The sequence below is a fragment of the Coenobita brevimanus genome, chromosome 71 (genome assembly GCF_032717465.1).
Source record: "Coenobita brevimanus isolate Jiangsu-jjx chromosome 71, ASM3271746v2, whole genome shotgun sequence".
NCBI lineage: Eukaryota > Metazoa > Arthropoda > Malacostraca > Decapoda > Coenobitidae > Coenobita > Coenobita brevimanus.
In genome coordinates this window covers 1,810,024-1,832,937 of record NC_137024.1, presented here as the reverse complement: position 1 = coordinate 1,832,937, position 22,914 = coordinate 1,810,024, and the positions used below count along the sequence as shown (strand labels likewise).

The 22,914-nt window shown below is 42.5% G+C and overlaps 2 protein-coding genes across 2 annotated transcripts; both read right to left on the bottom strand.

Moving 5' to 3' along the window:
• Positions 1-3,331: 3,331 nt before the first annotated feature.
• Positions 3,332-11,180, bottom strand: LOC145406617 (uncharacterized). Its single transcript, XM_080277692.1, has 4 exons — positions 11,174-11,180; positions 3,848-4,515; positions 3,718-3,786; positions 3,332-3,484 (listed from the first exon to the last, which is right to left on the bottom strand). Exons 1-4 carry the CDS (start codon positions 11,178-11,180, stop codon positions 3,332-3,334), a joined length of 897 nt encoding a protein of 298 aa, XP_080133818.1.
• A 373-nt stretch (positions 11,181-11,553) lies between these two features.
• Positions 11,554-22,870, bottom strand: LOC145406616 (facilitated trehalose transporter Tret1-like). Its single transcript, XM_080277691.1, has 3 exons — positions 22,679-22,870; positions 14,575-14,713; positions 11,554-12,740 (listed from the first exon to the last, which is right to left on the bottom strand). The coding sequence occupies exons 1-3, from the start codon at positions 22,868-22,870 to the stop codon at positions 11,554-11,556; spliced, it is 1,518 nt and encodes a 505-aa protein (XP_080133817.1).
• Positions 22,871-22,914: the final 44 nt, after the last annotated feature.

Sequence of the window (22,914 nt, the reverse complement as noted above, 5' to 3'; positions counted from 1 at the left end):
ACCACCACCACGAACACCACCATTACATCTACAACTACTATTACTACCGCCACCAATACCATTACTACTACTACTACTACTACAACTACTACTACTACTACTACTACTACTACTACTACTACTTCATAAAACATGTAGCCTACGACAATAATTCCTCTCGTAACTAATCTTATCTTTTTGTGGGAGGAAAAATAAGTAAACAAACAAACAAAGAATGAAAGAAACAAACAAATTAAAAATAAGTCTGTCTGTCTGTCTGTCTGTCTGTCTCTCTCTCTCTTTCTGTCTGTCTGTCTGTCTGTCTGTCTCTCTCTTTCTCACTCTTTCTTTCTGTCTGTCTGTCTCTGTGTCTCTGTCTGTCTGTCTGTCTGTCTGTCTCTCTCTCTCTCTCTCTCTCTCTCTCTTTCTCTCTCAGTAAATCAGTCAGTCAGTCACTCAGTCTATCTATCTATCTGTCTGTCAGTCTGTCTACCTATCTATCAATCTATCTATCCCTCAGTCTATCCATCTATCTACTGTATCTGTCTATCTATCTATCTACCTATCTAGCCCTCAAAATATCCATCTATCTATCTATCTATCTATCTCTGACTATCTATCTATCTATCCCTTAATATATCCATCTATCTATCTATCTTTCTATCTATTAATCTAACCAACTCTTATCTATCTGTCTATCAGTCTATCCATCAATTTATCTATCTATCTACCCATCCATCTATCTATCTATCTATCTATCCATCTATCTATCTATCTATCTATCAACCTATCCATCTATCTATCTATCTATCCATCTATTTATCTATCTATCCATCTATCTATCAACCTATCCATCTATCTATCTATCCATCTATTTATCTATCTATCCATCTATCTATCAACCTATCCATCTATCTATCAACCTATCCATCTATCTATCTATCCATCTATCTATCTATCTATCTATCAACATATCCATCCATCCGTCTATCCATCTATCTATCTATCAATCTATCTATCCATCCATCTATCTATCTACCCATCTATCTATCTATCCATCTATCTATCTCAGGTTAAAAGTGAGCAAAGGAACGAGCATCAAGTGAAAGGTAAGTCCAGGTACAGAGATAAAAACAAAAAAAAAACAAAAAAAAATGCTATTCGATTTCAGAGAAGGAAATGATGCAAAGGTGTAGTTCATCTCTCTCTCTCTCTCTCTCTCTCTCTCGCGAACTGAAGGGGTTGCATATAGTCTTTCTTAACCCCTTCAGCACGAGACGTCTTTTCAGAGTAGGATAAAATCGTCTGGAGGAGAGAGAGAGAGAGAGAGAGAGAGAGAGAGAGAGAGAGAGAGAGAGAGAAAATTTGAGTTCCTTCAAATTACGCATTTCTCATTTTCTTTTTTTTTTTTATATACAGAAAATAAATGAAAGTTAATTCTTAAAAAAAGGTATATTGGTATTGTGAAAGACTTCCTCTCAGTAAATATATAAAATAAATATATATGGATAAATGGCGTTGGACAGGGCGACATGGAGGCGATTTGTTTGTGGCCACCCCTTCCGGGATTGTGGATAAATGGTGTTGGACAGGGTGACATGGAGGCGATTTGTTTGTGGCCACCCCTTCCGGGATTGAGGATAAATGGCGTTGGACAGGGTGACATGGAGGCGATTTGTTTGTGGCCACCCCTTACGGGATTAAGGCGTCTGGCAATAGACAGACAGAGAGACAGATAGATTTTTTTCTTCCTCTGTTCTGTTATATAAAAAAAGAAAAACTATGCACATGATGCCAATGATCAACAGGACAGGTTGAGAAAAGAGAGGTAAGTGCCAGACACCTGAAAAATAAATTGATAGGTTTGTAGCTTAAGTTACGCATGAAATTACCTAAGATGAAGTAATTACAGTTAAATATAAGAGGGTATTTAGCGTGCAACTTAATGTTTTTTTCAATATCACCTTAAACTCTGAAAAATTACCCTACACATGACATGAATTCTTCTTCACATGACATCAGAATTACCTTTGAGATTCCATCACCTTTAACACCACCTAAAATGGACCAATGTCATCTGAATTACGCCTGGGTCAGTGTGGGGGTAACTCTACTGTCATATCCCCGGCCACGCATCAAGTCTAAAGATATATGCTTGTTTTATGATCTGTTTTTGTTATTCTTACTGCCCCGTCCTCGTCCTTCTGACCCAGTTAACTCGCCAAACATGCATAAACAACTGCTTTTATGGGATCGTTCACACTGCCAATGATGTTATATATGTGTCTAAGTGTGTCATGTTCCTGCTAAATGTGTGTCGTGTCATGTGCCGTGCTAATGTGTGTCGTGTCATGTGTGGTGCTGTGTGTGTCGCGTCATGTGTGCTATGTAATGTGTGTCGTGTCATGTGTCGTGCTACGTAATGTGTGTCGTGTGTCATGCTAATGTGTGTCATATGTGCTACGTAATGTGTGTCGTGTCATGTGTCGTGCTGTGTGTGTCGTGTCATGTGTCGTGCTGTGTGTGTCGTGTCATGTGTCGTGCTGTGTGTGTCGTGTCATGTGTCGTGCTAATGTGTGTCGTGTCATGTGTCGTGCTATGTGTGTCGTGTCATGTGTCGTGCTATGTGTGTCGTGTCATGTGTCGTGCTATGTGTGTTGTGCTTTGTGTGTCGTGCTTTGTGTGTCGTGTCATGTGTCGTGCTGTGTGTGTCGTGTCATGTGTGCTACGTAATGTGTGTCGTGTCATGTGTCGTGCTATATGTGTGTTGTGTCATGTGTCGTGCTATGTGTGTCGTGTCATGTGTGTTAGGTAGTGCGTGTCGTGTCATGTGCCGTGCTACTTAATGTGTGTCGTGTCATGTGGGGCTAATATACCAACAAACTCCATCGTCTCTGTTTAATGTCTTCTCCGATGGGTGAATGCCTGGGGGGAGGGCGGCTTGTAGTACTGTTTGGATCGAGGTGGTGTGTTGCCCTGTGTGTGAAGTTGGTGTGTAGGTGTTTTTCCCTTGTTCGTGTATGGCTGTTTGGATGTGCAGTGTTGTTGAAAAAGGTCTGGTCGTGTATGTGTGTGGATGTATGTGCTTAGATGTATTGCGTGTGTGTAATGTATAGTTGCGTGTGTGTACTGTATTGATGTGTTGCGTGTGTGTTGTGTCTTTTTTTTATACTGTACTTCCATCTAAAGTTAATATAGAACTGTCCATAATGAAGTTGTTATTCTTAAATTCACATGACACTCCCAGCACAGGTATCAACTGAGTGGTTTGTATTTGGCTTCAATTGATGTACAGGTAAGAGACGCTGGCGCCCACCTTTTATCACGTTACCTTGCAAACGCGTTACCTGATTTAGGTGGTAATGCTGGCAGTGATATCTTCCAAGGTGCGCCCCTTTGTCTCCGGTAAGGTCAGGCAGGTGAGAGAGGGAGCAGCACAACAGCCACGGAAAACATCAAAGACAGCAGAGTGCCCCACCACCTGCACGGCCGTAGGTATATCCAGCTGCACAAAAACAGGACCACGCTATTGCAACATCCCAAGAGCAAGACACTTACTGCACGAGGTTTTGCAGACACCAGCTGTCCTTGCAGTGTACAGCAGACTGGATAAAATACACCACTCAAGAAGCCAATGACAGTGACACATACAAAATCCACCCATGTACTGGTAGTGCTGATGCCTGTTTCAAAGAGATGGTCCGAAATAGTCAAAGAAGCAAAACACGCTGAACATACCAGGAAAGAGACAACAAGGAGAGGCTTCCGACCGAGCCAGTCCTCGAGAATTAATTGCAGAATACCCCCCTACAAGCCTCAGACAGGTGTATATGACTGCCGTGACGTATGGGTTGAGGCTGAGTGTTACATCGCGCAGGATAGGCATGAGGTGGATCATAAACGTGGCACTTCCAGAGAACGCAAACAATAGAAATAAAAGAGCCATGCCACAGACGATCCTCCTTGTTTCAGGCTTCATTAGGAGTCTAACTTGCTGCAGAACACCAATCTTCTCGCTGTGTATCTGGGCCACGATAGCCTCAAGTTTAGCCTCTGTGTTGAGATGACTTCCCCTAAAAAAGATGAGAGCCTTTCGAGCATCACTGATTCGACCACGAGACACCAGCCAACGAGGCGAGTCTGGGAGGAAGAAGACGCCAGTGAGAGAGAAGAGGGGAAGGCTGCCGTAGATGAGGTCCAGGAGACGCCAACTAATACCAGAGACACCTATAATCGTGGGCAGTATCATCCCGGGGCAGTTGGTCAGTGATGTGAAGACGAACGTAGCACCTTGGTAAGATTCATGCGTTACTTCCATCGTGTAGGTGCTTGCAGAGGGAATAACCAATGAGTCAGCAACGCCAAAAGTCAGCATGGAGCACAGGAGGAGCCACGAGACGGGGATGAAGGCGAGGATGAACCAAGTGAGTACGGTGAGAAGCATACCCAGGAGCAAGATGGTTCTCTGGCCTAACCTCACTATCAAAGGCCCGCTCACACACCCACCCAGCAAGCAGCCAAGGATTTTGAGACTACCTGTAAAGAAGACGAGTTAATTATTTACCTGTCCTGAGAATATATAGCTTTAATTCATCCATAAATATACTGAAACGAAATTCTTAGCCTATAATTATAAGTATGGAAGAAGAATTTTGAGTTTTTACTGTCCCCCAAAACCACTACTCAAAATCAAATAAACGAATCTTCACTTAATTTCATTCGTTACAAAACAGAAAAGCTGAAAAACATGAAAGGCTGTTTTAGAATTTACGAAAAAAAACAACAACAACAACAAACACTTTGGTTATTAGAGCTGAGTTCCCCCTATAAATTTCCAGTTCAGTCTGCTTCCGGTTTTTTCCTTGGTGCCCCCCCCCACCAAAAAAAAAGAAAGAAAGAAAGAAAAAGAAAAAATCCAGTTCAACCCAGCTTTCGTTTCGCTAATCCTGTGGGCTAAACCTACCAAAATGATTTCCCAGTAATCCACCCTGGTAAGTTATAGTGAAGCTTGGGGATTACACGCAGGTAATCTGAGCAAGGGGGCAGGTAAGTAAAAGTAATCCCTCTGGAAAAAATAAATGCTAATCCTCTCAGTACACGTTTCCAGTCTAAGGGTAATCCTGTTGGCTCTTGTTCCAGTATTCCAGTCCAGTCCTAGCTCTCCTGTACTCCTTTCACCTTAACTTGGTGTAGGTTTATATCTTCTTGTACCTTATTTCCTATCGCTCAGGGGCGGAATAAAGAACGCAATGGCTGTACATTCCTTTTTAGCACTTCTTCGTGACTAAATCATCGTTCAGTGTTATGGTTACGGTTCAGAACTCAACACGAAGGGATGGTCATTCTAAATCAAGTTAAGGTGAAAGGAGTATAGTGTCATTCAGTAATATAAAAAGGAATGATTTGATGCAGCGATATAGGTGACTCTTCTCTGTGTGGCGAGTCAAATGGTTCCTGAATACCCGGAAACTATTTACTGTAGGGGTAGGGAAGGAGGAACATTATACCCCCCTCCCCTACATCCCTGTTCTCCTTGCCCCCTTGAGGTTAAATAGGAAACAGGACATTGCTACGGCGCTTCAGTCTCTGCCCCATATTCTCGAGGGTTTGGAAGCTCCCTAACAACTCTTCCTTAGTGATTTATTTTTAGTATGGCTCGGCTCTTCAGTCTCTGTCCCATATTCTCGAGGGTTCGGAAGCTCCTTAACAACTCTTCCTTAGTGATTTATTTTTAGTGTGGCTGGTTTAGATCCTATATAGCTACAGGAGCGAGAAAACCCTGTGTGAGCCCCTGATGGTCACGTACTCATCCCTTATATGGGGTGGCCACAAACAAATCACCTCCACGTCACCCTATCCCCCTCCATTTCACTGCCCTACTCCCAATTCACACCCCCTTCTCTCATATACCTCTCTACTCCATCCCTCCATCTCATCCTCGACTTTCGCCTCCCTCTCCCCCCCTCCACCTCACTCACATACACTCTCCTCGTCAGTCTCTCACTCTCCATCCTCTCCACATGGCCAAACTCATCCACCAAGTTATTTTATCTTTATTGGGTGAAATTTATCAAACTGCAATTACACAGTTTCACGGGCGTCACACACATATAAGGTGAGTGTTGAGGGTGGAAGGCAGTGGTGTTGGTGTGCCTGTGGGGTGTGTCTAGGGTGCGTCTAGGGTGTGTACAGAGGCATAAGACACCTTTTGGGATGTGCTGGAGTGGTGGATATTGAAGAGGTGGGTGCGGCTAGCAGTGGTATCCTCTGTTTTGTTGACCTAGTTGTTGTTACTGCTGTTGTTATTGTTATTATGGCTCGACCTCTTTGACTGAAGGCGACAGAAAATATTACTCGAATCGTAACTAAAATGCATTCTCTACTATCAATTTATTCACACAGACACCACACCGTTTTACTGGAAGGGGTAATACGGAATCATACAGTGAATTAACGTTTGTCTGTGTATTAGAGAGGGAGGGGTAGACCGAGGATGAGGTGGAGGGATGGAGTTGAGAGGTATATGAGGGAGCGGGGAGTGAGTTGGGCGGAGTCAAATGGTGGGTGACAGAGCGACTTGGAGGCGTTTTGTCTGCGGCCACCCTTTGCGGGATTAGGGCGTCGGGCTATAGATAGATAGATAGATAGAAGTTTACAAAATATACACATTCTCCTGAGCGTGGAAAATATCTTCATGTCAGATTAACGTCTATCTATCTATCTATTTATCTATTGCCAGACGCCATAATCCCATAAGGGGTGGCCATTTGAGTTTGAGTTATTTGTTTTACGGGGAGGGACACTAACCCTCCACCAACCGACTTGTTGACACGTAGGGAGCATGTATAGTTTAGTTATATGGTTACCACCCAGCGTTGTAAATGGTTTCTTGGTGATACAGAGGAAAATATTAATGTTATATTGTTCACATCTTAGTGTATAATATTTTAAGCAGAATACATTGTAGTTACCATAAATACGATAGTCAATGGTAGGGAACAACACGATAGATGAATTTCTCTGCGGATAAGTCGCACATTCAGCTGTGTCACGGTGCTGTGGCAAAGATGTAAGGTGTGTGAGGTACAGTAAGAGAGTATTGGCATTTACGTAGCACTTGATTTTCTTTAACTGAGGATAAGTCGCACATACAGCTGTGTTACGGTGCTGTGGCAAAGACGTATGTTAAGTGAGGTAGAGAAGAGAGTGTTGGCCTTGACGTAACACTTGATTCGAGGCGACTTAACCCAGGCCAGCAAGTTTATTCTTAGTATTGCAAATAAATGTGAGAGAGCGATAATTTCCATTTTGTCTATCTATCCATCTATCTACCTGTCTAACTGTCTATCTATCCATCTATCTATCTATCCATCTATCTATCAATCCATCTATCTATCTATCTACCCATCTATCTATCTATCTTCCTGTCTACCTATCTATATATCTCTGTCTGTCTATCTGTCTATTTGTCCTTCTATCTGCCTATCTATCTAACTGTCTATCTATCTATCTATCTATCCATCTATCTATCTATCCATCCATCTATCTATATTTTAATTTGGGGGCCGAGAGAGAGAGGGGGCGCCAAGCCGTCTCCTACATCCCTTGCACCGGAAACCACACCTGTCGGCCAATCAAGCCCATGTTACCTGGTGGCGCTGCAGGGGTGTGGAACGTATGTGGCCACCAGTTTACCAGTTATTCTTAGCATATTACTAAAAAAATATATACACAGACGCATGGCAAAGCTTACAGAGGGAATAAATATCTCAGGAAATCAATGCATGGAGGATTAGTATTAAGTGAAACACGTAAGAATGTCATGAAGTTAAATTTCTTTCTATCTATCTATCTATCTATCTATTGCCAGACGCCATAATCCTGTAAGGGGTGGCCATTTGACTCTGAGTTATTTGTTTTACGGAGAGGGGCACTAACCCTCCACCAACCCACTTGTTGACACGTAGGGAGCACGTATGGTTTGGTTATATGGTTACCACCCAGCGTTGTAAATGGTTTCTTGGCTTACAGGGAACCATTTGGCATGTCACTCAATGTAAAGCCACCTGTAAAGGAAAGAAAAGCAATAAGAAGTGACAGGAAGGATGGGAGAAATAGGAAGAGAGGAGGGCAGGCACAGAAAAAAGAATGATAAAGGCTAAGGAAGAAAGTTAAACAAGACTGTCATGAAGTTGAATTTGCCTCTAGATATAATAGTGATCTTTGATTAGGTAATGCCATGATTATATTAGATTCTGACAAAGAGAATTAGACAGCCTTGTTCTATTATTCTTTACTTGATCACTTTTAATTCTCAGTTTAACTCTATAGTGGTAGGTGGTGGCGACCATCATCCACTCACTTGATGTAATGCTGCCTACTTCTTCCTTAGCCTTTATCATTCTTTTTCTGTGCCTGCCCTCCTCTCTTCCTATTTCTCCCATCTTTCCTGTCACTTCTTATTGCTTTTCTTTCCTTTACAGGTGGCTTTACATTGAGTGACAAGCCAGATGGTTTCCTGTAAGCCAAGAAACCATTTACAACGCTGGGTGGTAACCATATCACCAAACCATACGTGCTCCCTACGTGTCAACAAGTGGGTTGATGGAGGGTTAGTGCCCCTCCCCGTAAAACAAATAACTCAAAGTCAAATGGCCACCCCTTACGGGATTATGGCGTCTGGCAATAGATAGATAGATAGATAGATAGTAACTCTAGAGGGTAACTTCTCATCTATCCTCCTTTCACTCAAACCTGGCCTAAAATTGCCACCCCTTCTCACTGAATGCAAGTTATAACAATAGATTAACACGCAGGGATGATGCTGGTCACGAAGAAGTGCTGTGGAGAGGACGTAGAGCCGCAGTACTGTCTTTACCACTGAGCTGCATAACATAAGCTACAAAATGACAAAATCTAGGCCAAGTTAATGTGAAAGGAGTATGGTAGCCCCGCCCCTTGTATTTTCCCTTTCCTCCTTTCCTGTTAAATATCCATGTCATTTTGAGGTGGTTTGGCCATGTGGAGAGGATGGAGAGTGAGAGACTGACGAGGAGAGTGTATGTGAGTGAGGTGGAGGGGGAGAGAGGGAGGGGCAAGGCCAAGGATGAGATGGAGGGATGGATGGAGTAGGTATATGAAGGAAGGGGGTGTGAATTGGGAGCAGGGCAGTGAAATGGCGGGGGGACAGGGTGACGTGGAGGCGATTTGTTTGTGGCCACCCCGTATAAGGGATTAAGGCGTCTGGCAATAGAAAGATAGATAGACAGATTTTTCCTGTTCTATGTGGTAATAATTTTCACTTTTTCCTGCCATTTTGGGGATTTGTTTTCAAGGATAGTTTAAAATTCTTGCTATCCTTGTCCTATTATCAGCCTAGTAACACCCTTTGATAGTCCCCTTGTAGTCCCCAGTCTGGGCTATCCATAGGCTGTAGTTATGATCAGTTCTTATGCTCATTGATTATATTCTGACTAGGGATAGACTCTCTCTCTCTCTCTCTCTCTCTCTGTCTCGTCTCTGTCTCTTTCTCTGTCTCTGTCTGTCTGTCTGTCTGTCTGTCTCTCTCTCTCTACCAACCTACCTACCTACTCTACCTTTTTCATCACCAAACAGATCTATGTATCCTTCCATTCACCTAAAATTGTCTAAACCTTTCCTCTCTCTCTCTCTCTCTCTCTCTTTCTCTCTCATCTTTGTATCCTTCCTTTGACCTAAAACTGTCTAAACCTCTCTCTCTCTCTCTCTCTCTCTCTCTCTCTCTCTCTCTCTCTCTCTCTCTCTCTCTCTCTCTCTCTCTCTCTCTCTCTCTCTCTCTCTCTCTCTCTCTCTCTCTCTCTCTCTCTCTCTCTCTTTCTCTCTCATCTTTGTATCCTTCCTTTCACCTAAAACTGTCTAAACCTTTCACCTCTCTCTCTCTCTCTCTCTCTCTCTCTCTCTCTCAACTGCTGAAAGGGGATCAGTTTGACTCAAGACGCCAAAAACTACTTCAACATCACATCAAAAAATCAAAATACTTTATTGAAAAGGAATCAACTGAACAATACACACAAATGCTGAACAGATGTACATAATTCCTTGTGCCAGGTATATGTACAATGGGTGCAAATTACTGTACACTGACTCAAACAGATGTACATGTTTCCTTAGGCCAGGTAAGTACAAGAGGTGCAAATTACTGTACAAAGAAAAAAAAAAGTCTGGAAATGAAAAAAATAACTGTAAAGGGAGATACAGATCGAGAATGTGGTATGAATTTCGAAATGGATCGTATGGCCCGTTCTGTAGTCGGTGAAGGAAGCTCCCTAGCACCTCCTCCTTAGCGATTTATTTTCAGATAGGGCTGGGTAATATCCTTTTTGTACGTTGTTTATGCAGTGTGTGGCGATGCTTGAGGGATTTATATATAACACAGAAGAGGCAAGTTAGATAAACAAACTAAATCGCCTAGGAAAAGGTGCTAGGGGGCTTTCTGAACCAACGAGATGACGTGCCAAGAAAACAGCTTGATAAAAAAGATAATTGAGTTTGTGATCAATGAAGACACACACAACTTTGAAGGAGGGGTGGGCAGACTCACGCAAATCTTCACCAAAGCTTCTCCTCCTTCTGCCGGGAGATGCTACTTGAACGATATTGACGTGAGAGGAGTAGGAAGGACACAAGGAAGAAGTAAGAGAGGGAAGGATAATCTCTGTTGTCTAGGGAGGGATGAGAAATGTGGAAGGCAGAGCAAGGTGGTGCAGAGGGTGGGTAGAGGACTTCTACGTGCGCCTGTACATACGGTTGAGTGTGTGTGAGAGAGAGAGAGAGAGAGAGAGAGAGAGAGAGAGAGAGAGAGAGAGAGAGAGAGAGAGAGAGAGGGAGGGAGAGAGTCTAATTAATGAGTATCAGATACAAGGGGCGGTATTCTGGTGTGATTAGGAAGCTCTCTAACACCTTTTCGTAAGCGATTTATCTTTAGTATTACACTTTGCCATTCCCTTCTGTTACAAAAATCATTCTAACATCACCATACTCTGCATATATAACGTGGAAAGCGATTTTAACTACTCACATTGGGTAAAGAAGCTCCCTAACACCTTTTGCCAGGGAATTTATTTTGTTTATTACACTTTCCTACCCCATTCTGTGTTACATAAATCCTTACAATATAGCCATACTCTGCATAAATAACGTACAGACGGATACTTACCAGCCATGTCTAAAAATAAATCGCTAAGGAAGAGGTGCTAGAGAAATTCTTTAATAACGTACAGAATATTAACCAGCCATATCCAAAAATAAATCGCTGAGGAAGAGGTGTTAGAGAGCTTCCTTACCCGACGATCTTACGGCCCAAGGTGTCACAAAATTTGAGTTGGTGGAGGACAGGGCGACATGGAGGTGATTTGTTTGTGGCCACCCCTTACAGGATTAAGGCGTCTGGCAATAGATAGAGAGATAGTAGTCAGGTAAAACGGATTCTGCTAACTATGGAGCTGTGATGGCTATTTTCCTGAGACTAAGGTGCAAAGATGGTAGGGTCCAGTCAAGATGCTGTGGTACAATTTAACAACATTCATTCAAGGGTTTCTAGGTGGTGTTGCTGGCCGCGATCTGCTCCAGAGCGCGTCCCTTCGTCTCTGGCAAGGTTAAGCCGATGAAGAGGACAGCAAGGCAGCAGGCACTGAAGAAGCCAAACACCGCGGGCTGACCCACTACACGCACGGCACCCGGGTACAGCCAGATGCTCAGGAAGTTTGCCAGACTAACACAGGTATGTAAAAGCAAAACACCAACTGCGCGAGATTTTGCAGGTATCATTTCTCCCTCTAAGGTAGCAAAGACTGGAACCATTACACTAAACATGAAGCCCAGAACAATGAATGAACAGAACGGCAGCCATGTACTAACACTGCTAATGCCTGATTTGGAAAGGTATTCTGAAATGCCCAAAGATGCAAAACACATTGAACTCACCAGGAGAGAAAAAACAACTAGAGGCTTGCGACCGAGCCAGTCCAAAAGGAATATGGGCACAAAATTTCCTGCAATTCTCATACAAGAATATATGACTGCAGTGACGTATGGGTCAAAGCCTACTTCTATCTCAAACAAGATAGGCATAAGGTAAGCCTGGATGGTGGCTATTCCACAACATCCAAAGAACAGAAACATTAGACTCATGCTACAGACGATCCTTCTTGTTTCAGGTTTCATTAAGAGTCTAACTTGCTGCAGAACACCAATCTTCTCTTCACTGTGTATCTGGGCCACGATAGCCTCAAGTTCAGCCTCTGGGTTGAGATGACTTCCCCGGAAAAAGCTGAGAGCCTTTTGAGCATCACTGATTCGACCACGAGACACCAGCCAACGAGGCGAGTCTGGGAGGAAGAAAACGCCGGTGAGAGAGAAGAGGGGAAGGCTTCCTAAGATGATGGCCAGGTGGCGCCAACCAATGCCCAAGGCACCGATAAATGTGGGTAGCAGAACCCCAAGGCAGTTGACCAATGTTATAAAGCTAGAAGTCGCACCTCGGTACTTTTCATGCGTTACTTCCGTTGTATAAGTGCTGATGGAAGGCACAGTCAGCGTGGTAGCAATGCCATGAATGAACATGGTGCAAAGGAGGAGCCACGTGACCGGTGTGAGGGCGAGGGTGAGCCAAGTTGCTATTGTGAGAAACATCCCCAGCAGCAGGGTGGTTCGCTGGCCCAGCCTCACCATCAGCGGACCACTCACAAGTCCACCCAACATCCAGCCGAGCATCCGCAGACTTCCTGTAAAATTTTACGTTATTCATAATGTATTTTGCAAGAAAAGACAAATTAGATAATTTTTCACTTTTTAAGAAAAACCATAAGTAATTGCTGTTGCTGACGACTCATTCGGTGAAAGACAATGAAAGCAGCTTTAGTTTAATTCTATAAATGTCCTAGAACACACGATTGTTTAAACTAGGAATATTACTTTTAAAAGAGAGAGAGAGAGAGAGAGAGAGAGAGATTCTAGTGCCAATCATTCTTGTGGACTGACCTAGCAAAGAATTAGAAGTTATTCCGAGTAAAAAAAAAAAAATATCATGAATACCAGTACTGCCTGAGACCCTGGGGAGCTCTACCCCCGTGGGAAATGGACGTCCGGGGCTCCACTGTACCCACTGAACCCATAGCCCTCCTTGAGCTCATTTCCAAAAGGGTAAATTCCTCGTGGACCTATTCCCACCATGGACGTATTCACCCGCAAGGACCTATTCCCCATGGATCTGTCTTTCCATCCACCCATCCACTCTGTCCATTCTTCTAAACCACCCACTCACTTACCCACAGACTCTGCCCTCCAACTCACCCACCCACATTCACCCACCCCACCCCACCTATCCACCCACCCATCCGACCCATTGTAATAATAATAATAATAATAATAATAATAATAAGGCTCCAGGAGGAAATTTTAACAGTAATTAGCCCCCAAACTCCACCATATTGACTTAGTGACTTGGTTAGTTCTAATTTTGGCCGCCAGGGTAGCCTCTTCACCAATTTTAAACCGCAGAAATAAGTTCCAGGTAAATATAGATCCAATTTATACCCCAGCTAAACACAATCACACCTGATTTACACACACACACACACACACACACACACACACACACACACACACACACACACACACACACACACACACACACCTAGCTGCTTCTGTACTATCCAAATGCAGTAAACAAACATACCTCATCGAAGTAGTAACTCTAAGACCCACCTTACACACACACAGCCAATCTTTCTTGTGGCAAAATACCTTCCAGGAACTTGTATTTTTTCGTGACTAGATCTCCCTATTTCCTGTTCCAAATAATCGAGTCTGAATTCCAATTTTCCGAAACAGAGTTAACTGCTTTCAAAATTCGGGTGCTTTCCTAACCTTGGGGGTGGGGGGGTGATTTTCAAACATACTGTACCTAAGATCGAGCCCCTGTCGCAGCTGTTATTTCTTTTCTTTTCTTTCTTTCTTTCTTTTTCTTTTTTTTTGTAGGCAGCGCTGGGTATTTTTTGACGAGAGCAAGACAGGGACAGCTGTTAGTGTCGTCAACCATCCCGTAGGAAATAAGATACGAAAGGAAATCCATCTTAACCATTTTTGACCATCCCACGCATGCATACAGTCACCCAGGAGATGCAGTTTAAAAAAGAATCTATCTATCTATCTATTGCCAGACGCCTTAATCCCATACGGGGTGGCCACAAACAAATCGCCTCCACGTCGCCCTATCCCCCGCCGATTCACTGCCCTACTGCCAATTCACACACCCCTCTCTCATATACCTCTCCACTCCATCCCTCCGTCTCATCCTTGGCCTCCCCCTCCCTCTCTCCCCTTCCACCTCACTCACATACGCTCTCCTTGTCAGTCTCTCACTCTCCATCCTCTCCACAAAAAATATCTTTAGGATTAGGGTCTTGGGAGCTGGATCGCGTCAAGTGTTAATCAGGGCCTGCTCGTGCCCTGAACACCTGGCGTATTCTCTCCACCTGAATTAAATCGCTCAGTAGAAGGATATACGTACTAGAAGGAAATACGTACTGGGGGAAATACGTACTAATTAATTCTTACCAAAATACGTGGCCTCTTGTGGCGTAAGGATGAGGTCTTGGGAGTTTGGCTGTGTGAGCTGGGGTAGAGTGATACCTGTGTAGCCAAAGCTGGTCTGGGATATTAACTTCACCTGTCCCATTACCAGGGCCACCAACACCTGTGCAATTAGTGGTCTATGTAGTGGACTCTTAGATCATATCCTCTCTTGATTAATCCTTCCAGACAGAATATAAAGTGTCATAATCCTATCCTGATCATTCCTTCAAAATAGGATTTATAGAGAGACTGTCATATCAAATCCTATCCTGTCTTATCCTTCCAAACAGATTATATATATAGTGTCATGATCCTATACTAATCATTCCTTCAAAATAGAATATATATAGAGACTGTCATATCCTATCCTATACTGGCTAATCCTTCAAAACAAAAAATATATACACAAATTTTGGTCATACAGGATTCAGGTCCCATGGAAGAACACTCAATTTTTTTTCTTATTTGCAAGGAAGAAGGAACCAAAGGCTAGACACCCGCAAACTGCTCCCTTCAAGAAAAAATAAAAGGAGAGCCAAATTCAAGACCCGTTCATTTCGAGATGCCTGGACACACTGCGTTTAAAAGACTGGAGGTCGTAGGCAGGAGGGAATACAGACATGAACTTCTAAAAACAGAAACGGATTAAATTGTGGGTGCCGGGGATCCCTTGACTGAAATAAAAGTGCTTGCAATAACGAGAGAGAGAGAGAGAGAGAGAGAGAGAGAGAGAGAGAGAGAGAGAGAGAGAGAGAGAGAGAGAGAGAGAGAGAGAGAGAGAGAGAGAGAGAGAGAGTGAAGGTGCCGAGGGAAAAGTAAGTGTTCAGGAAATGGAAACGAAATGACAGAGAGAGAGAGAGAGAGAGAGAGAGAGAGAGAGAGAGAGAGAGAGAGAGAGAGAGAGAGAGAGAGAGAGAGAGAGAGAGAGGGAGAGAAAGAATGAAAACCTAATTCTTTTTGAAGCAGAAATTCGTCTTCATCTACGTATATTAAACCATTGATAAAAATACAGTAACTTACAGAAATACAGACAGAATACACAGGCATTTATGCACACACACACACACACACACACACACACACACACACACACACACACGCCCATACCTTCACTGTCCTCTGTCCCACACCCCTCCTCTCCCTTACACCTTTCTTTCCCTGCCATTCTAGAACTATTCTCGTATTCAGTCACACTCTTACAACAACTGCTTCGTAAGGGCACACAGATCTACTGTTATTTTACTGTTATTTTGTGCTTTCCTGTCCTTATTCTCTTCATTTCAAGGACAAGGACATGAGAGAAGAGAAATCTGGTATAGGGTGATTGATCTAGACTGACTAGTTCCTCTAAAAAAAAAGAAGAAAGAAGGAATTTTGATTTTCACCTGCGTATACCTGAAGCAGGTTAAGCTAGACTAGAATGATTTTACCTTCACTATAACGAGAATGTAAGAATTTGGTAAAGGGGCCTCTATCTGTAATTTCTGATATCCTTGTCTTATTCTAAAGTCTTTTTCAGTGGGTACAGGTTATTATGAATTCTGCTGTAGTTGACCTGTGATATTTAGTAGAGGTCGTTTCTACTTCTCTGGCCTCTGGGTTAAGAATTCTGCTATCTCACCCACTTTCTTTTCGCTTCCTCGGTCCGTCAGTCACCTTAATATCACTCTGTTCTTTCTTCCCCCTCTCTCGTGTGTGTGTGTGTGTGTGTGTGTGTGTGTGTGTGTGTTTTAATTACTAATCACGCTCTCTAAGTAAGAAGGCCTTTGTTGTGTACAGTACGTGAGAGATTAGTGTTTATATGTATTAAGGGCAAGAAATGAAGGGTTTATGGTAATTAAGGATTTATGAATACTTTGTCAAACTCCCCCAGTCACGAAAGTCCCCCAAGGGCTGAATAAAATCGTCTGGTGGTAACATAAGCAAATTCTAAAGCTCTCTGAAAGCGCAATCCTCCGCCTGAAGTTTTTAATATACTGCTGTGATGTCTCTTCCCAACCAGACGAATAATTTTACGGTCTCAGAGACTTGATTAATTCTACGGTGTTTATCTGCCAGGTTTCACAGTCTCACAGGCGCATGCTTCCTCCAACGCCAATTAAACTTTATCATTTATTCCTACATCCGGATCTTACCTGCCCTCAAAATCTAATAAACTCTTCCTTGACCCTCTGCTCACCTGTCCACCAAACCTCATCAAAATCCAATAGTAAATTTCTAAGATATTATGTATACAGACAAACAAAGAGGCATTTATCAATCTATCTATATATCTATCTATCTATCTATTGCCAGACGCCTTGATTCCAAAAAGGGTGGTCACAAACAATCGCCTCCATGTCGCCCCATACCCCGCCATTTCACTGCCCTGCTCCCAGCTCACACATCCCCCTCTCTTATATACCTCTCCACCTCATCCCTCCATCTCATCCTTGGCCTCCCCCTCCATCTCCCCCCCTCCACCTCACTTACATACACTCTCCTCGTCAGTCTCTCGCCCTTCAGGCATACACGGGTGAACACGTAACTTCCGCCTAACTTCAATGGTGGAAGGAAATATAGAAAGCCCAAACGAGGTGAAGGGGGTAAAGTTTCCTCTCCTGGATTTCTCATACTTGCTCAAAAAATGTGACCGACAGGCGGAAACGATGCACCGGGTTAGAGCCACTGCAATATCCGAGTCTGGAGGTTTGACGGACCCCTGAGCCTTGTTTCCTCCTGACAGTCACAAGTTTGGAGCAACTCTGGAACTGCCTCTCGCTCTGTCTGTATTTCCTACTTCCTACGACCTCCACAGTCTTTCCAACGTAGTGTGTCCAGGCATCTCGAAAGGAACAGATCTTGAATTTGGCTCTCTGTTGTATTGTTTTTGTTTTTTCTTGTGGGAATGGTTTGTGGGTTCCTGGCCTTTGATTCCTTCTTCTTTCAAAAAAAAAAAAAAAGTGGCAGTACTCTTAGATGAATTTTAAAACCTGATTATAATTACACCAAGAATGTCCTCGGTCTCGTTGGGTACACAGCCCCCCCCCCAAAAAAAAATACAAAATACAATAGGAATTATAATGAAAAAAATACAATGAAAAAAATAAAATGAAGAAAATACGATGAAAATAATAAAATGAAAAAAAATACGATCAAAAAAATAAAATGATGAAAATACAATGAAAAAACAAAATGAAAAAGTACAATGAAAAAATAAAATGAAAAAATACAATGAAAAAATAAAATGAAAAAAATACGATGAAAAAAAATACAATGAAAAAAATAAAATGAAAAAAATACGATGAAAAAATAAAATGAAAAAATACAATGAAAAAAAATACGATAAAAAAAAACACTGAAAAAATAAAATGAAAAAAATACAATGAAAAATAAAATGAAAAAAAATACAATGAAAAAATAAAATTAAAAAATAAGATGAATAAATACGATGAAAAAAATAAAATGAAAAAGTTAAATGAGAAAAATACAATGAAAAAATAAAATGAAAAAAAATGCAATAAAAAAATCTATCTATCTATCTATTGCCAGACGCCTCAATCCCGTTTGGGGTGGCCACAAACAAATCGCCTCCAAGTCGCCCTGTCCCCCGCCATTTCACTCCCCTGCTCCCAACTCACACCCCCCTCTCTCATATACCTCTCCACCCCATCTCTCCACCTCATCCTCGGCCTCCCCCTCCCTCTTTCCCCCTCCACCTCACTCACATACACTCTCTTCGTCAGTCTTTGACCCTCCATCCTCTCCACATGGCCAAACCACCTCAGTGTGTTCCTCATAACGCTTCCTATCACATCCACATCAACACCACAACGCTCCTTTATAACCTCATTCGTCAGCCTGTCTCTCCATGTGACTCCACAGGCTCCTCTTAAATAACTCATTTCCACGGCTCTCACTCTTGACTTGTGTCCTTCCAACAACGTCCAAGCTTCACTTCCGTACGTTAGAGTTGGTATCACAATACTGTCATGTAGTAACTTTTTCACTTCCATGCTCACTTCCCTGTTTCTTACCACTGCTTTCAAAGAACCAGCAACCTTTCTTCCCTGCTGTACCCTTTCAAGCACTTCACCCTCCAAACCTCCATCCTTACTCATCACACTACCCAAGTACTTAAACGTACTCACATTTTCCAATTCCTCACCATCCAACCTCACTGTACATTCACTGACTTCACCTCTCTCAAAGACCATCACTTTACTCTTCCCTACATTCACCTTTAGATTCCGTTTCTTACACACTCTCTCAAACTCATCCACCAAGCCTTGCAGCTCCCCTTCGTCTTCACTCAACAACACGGTATCATCTGCAAACAACAGTACAGGGAGTTTCCAAACACTATCCTCTCTCACCAGGGCCACTCCAACATCCACTACCCTACCTTGTACCTCTTTTATTACCCCATCCATGTACAGATTGAACAACCATGGAGACATGACACATCCCTGTTTCAACCCAACTTTCAAAGAGAAAAATTCACTTAGTTCACCATCCACACGCACTGCAGCCTTCGCACCATCATACATACTCTTCACAGCATTCAACAACTTCCCATCTATTCCATATATTCTTAACACTTTCCACAATCCTAGTCTATCCACCCTGTCATATGCTTTCTCCAAATCCATGAATGCCGCATACAACTTCTTTCCCTTCTCTAGAAGCTTTTCCACTAAAGATCTGAGAATGAATATCTGATCTACACAACCTCTTCCCTTCCTAAAGCCTCCCTGTTCTTCTCCAACTAATTTCTCTGTTCTTTCTCTAACTCTGTCAATAAGTATCCTACCATACACTTTTCCTATTATACTAAGAAGACAAATGCCCCTATGATTACCACACACTTCTTTTTCCCCTTTTCCTTTGTACAAGGGAATAATTATACCTGACTTCCAATCCTCCGGGACTCTACCTTCCTCCCAGGCCAATCTGCACATCTTCCACATCCATTCTACTACTATCTCTCCCCCATGCTTCAGCATTTCACCACACACTCCATCAATTCCTGGGGCTTTCCCTGATTTAACTTTCTTCATTGCTTCCACAACTTCTATCCTACTGATTTCTTCCTGTCTTCTCACCTCCCTCCTTCTTCCAGCCATTCCCCAGCCACTTATACTCGCATTACTTCCATCCTCCACGTTCAACAATTCCTTAAAGTGTTCTCTCCATCTGCTCACTTTTTCTCCCTTCTCCACTAGTAATCTACCATTTTTATCTTTCACTCCCCTGCTAACTTCACTTCCACCCTGTCTTACTCTTTTCACCTCTTTCCAGAACATTTTCTTACAGTCTCTCCACTTTACACTCAAATTCCTTCCAAATTCCTCATCCACTCTCTTCTTACTCTCTCTTACTAATCTTTTCACCTCTCTCTTTCTTTCTACATATAACTCTCTCTTCCGCCTCTCAACTTCTTCCACGCCCCTATTTCTCATCCAATCATTGTATGCTTTCCTCTTTTGTGCCACAGCCCGTTTCACTTCTTCAGTCCACCACGCTGTTCCTTGCACCCCCCTCCGTCTTCTCTTCCTTCCACACACCACATCACATGCTGCACATATTTCTTCTGTAAATATTCTACACACACCTTCCACGTCCCCCATCTGCTCCAACTTATATTTGCCCAATCGTTCCTCCACTTCTCTCTTATACTCTGCCTTTTTCTCATCCTCTTGTAACCTTTCCACTCTCCTTGCAACTACTCCTTCCTCTCGTCTTTCCCTTCTTCTATTCCTCCATCTTACTTGAACTTTAACTCTGGCCACCACCAAGTAGTGGTCAGAAAGTCCACTCCCCCAACCTCTATAAACTCTTGCATCCAATATACATCTTCGCATCCTTTCATCCACACACACATAATCAATCATTGCCTTCCTTTCACTCAATTCACCACCCACCCTTCTCACCACTCGCCATGTATACCTGTGGATCATTTTATGCCTGAAGAGGGTATTGGCTATCACCAACCCCCTCCCAGCACAAATGTCCACTAACGCACTCCCATTCTCATCTATCTCAGCAGGCACACCCCACTCACCAACTATTCCATCCACCTTCACATTCCCAACTTTACCATTCATATCACCAATCAAAAACACTCTATCATTCCTTCCAAACTTTTCCATGCACACTTCTACATTTGTCCAGAATTCTCCTCTCACTCTTCTAGCACGATCTTGCGTTGGCGCATACACACACACAATCGCCCACATTTGTATTCCAACTTTCAACTTTACCCACACAATCCTTGATCCAACTGATCCATACTGTCTTATGCTCCTCTTCCATCTTTTACTCACAACTATACATACTCCTTCCTTTGCCCTCTCATTCTCACCTACTCCAGCACATATACCCCATCCATACTCCCATTCTCTCACACTTTCTCCTCTCCATTTTGTTTCAGTTATTCCACATACATCCACTTTCGCATCCTCAAGCACCTGGACAATCTCTCTCTCTTTCACCTCATCATTCGCTCCTCTTACATTCCCTGTACCCATTACCAAGTCCTTTGTCAGGTCCTGGGTCATCGTTTGGTCAGTCCTTGTCCGAGGCTTCTTGTTTGTTTTTTTAGTTAGTTGTTTTCCGGGGAGGGGCACTACCCTCCGCCAACCCTTTTAGTCGCCTTTTACGACAAGCAGGGATACTGGGGGAGTATTTTTGACAAACCCCCCTACCCCCAGGGGGAAAAAATACAATGGAAAAAATAAAACGAAAAAAATACGATAAAAAAAAATACAATGAAAAAAAATGAAAAAATACAACGAAAAAATTATGATGAAAAAAATACAATGAAAATAAAAACGAAAAAAACACAATGAAAAAAATTAAATGAAAAAATACAATGGAAAAATAAAATGAAAAAATACAATGAAAATTTAAAATGAAAAAATGCAATGAAAAAATAACGAAAAAAATACGATGAAAAAAATAAAATGAAAAAAATACGGTGAAAAAATAAAATGAAAAAAAAAAGATGAAAAAATAAAATGAAAAAAAATACGATGAAAAAAAAAAAAAAACATGAAAAATAAAAACACTAATGGCACAAACACAAAATATAATTACCCCTATAAAAATAATTACTTAAGATTAATGTACGTTTTTCGGTAACGCCAGAAGTGGATACGGACAGTGGTTCTTGGGTCCGTATTTTCGTCCTTGGGGGAGGTCCCTAACACTTCCTCTTTAGCGATTTATTTTTGATGTTCCTAACACTTCTTCCTTAGCGATTAATTTTTGGATGTGCTGGTTAATATCCTTTTGTATGTTATTGATGCAGAGGAAGGTGATGTTTGAAGGACTGGTGTAACGCAGAATAGGGCAGTAAAGTATGAAGCAAAATAAATCGCTTAGGAAAAGGTGTTAGGGGGCTTCCTCAACCAGAGAGAAATAAGAATCCTGCCCCTGTGTTCTCCCTACATGTTCATATATTTAATTCTACGCATTTTTGTAATCTTAATAGCACTCTTTCCCATAAATCCAAAAAAAGCACTTCACTAGAAAGCAATAGAGTGTTCCTTCATGAAATCAGTGACCAGAGTTTTTTTTTTTTTTTTCCGATATCCATTTTCTGTCTCATATTTTTGGCGCGGAGTATGCACGATAGTTTTTGGATTAAGTGTACGATTGGCGCCAAAAGTCATGTCGCCTCTCTTGTCTCTCCATGGGCTTCGAAAATCAGTCCCGTGAATCACCAGCAATCGAACTTGCATCCTTTCATTTCGTCAAAGATTCACGTCATCAGATTTGCTTTGAATTCACATAAATGATTTTCAGAGTTCGTCGAGAGAGAAGCAGAGGCGACAGAAATTTCCTTGTCGATGTAAAGTTCCGGGTAACAACATCGTTCCAGTTTTAAGTCGAAGAATTTTGAACCCCTCACGAGATACTCTGAAAAAATTTGCCAGGATTCGAAGGTAGCGTCACTGGGTTTCGAAATTCATCGCTCGGTGTTTCGTTTTTTATGGTTCTGGATCAGTATTTACGTCCTCAACTGTACATGAAATTGGTGTTCCTTCCCTACCGACGAGAAATACGCTGTTGGAAGGGTAGTTATGTGAGAAATTGGACTTACGTGAGTGGTAATGGTGAGTTGTCTGATTGTAAACACACTTAGTCTTGGCCGTCCATTCATCTCTTGCCTGGTATGACCATCTGGTGTGTCGGGGATGGTGATGTGGTGATGGTGTTTGGTGGGGATCTCTGTCATGCTGTGCTGTGGTGTGGTGTGATGCTGGTGATGGTGCTTGGTGGCTTTCTCTGTCATATTGTGATGTGGTGCGCTATGCTGCTGGTGATGGTGATGGGTTG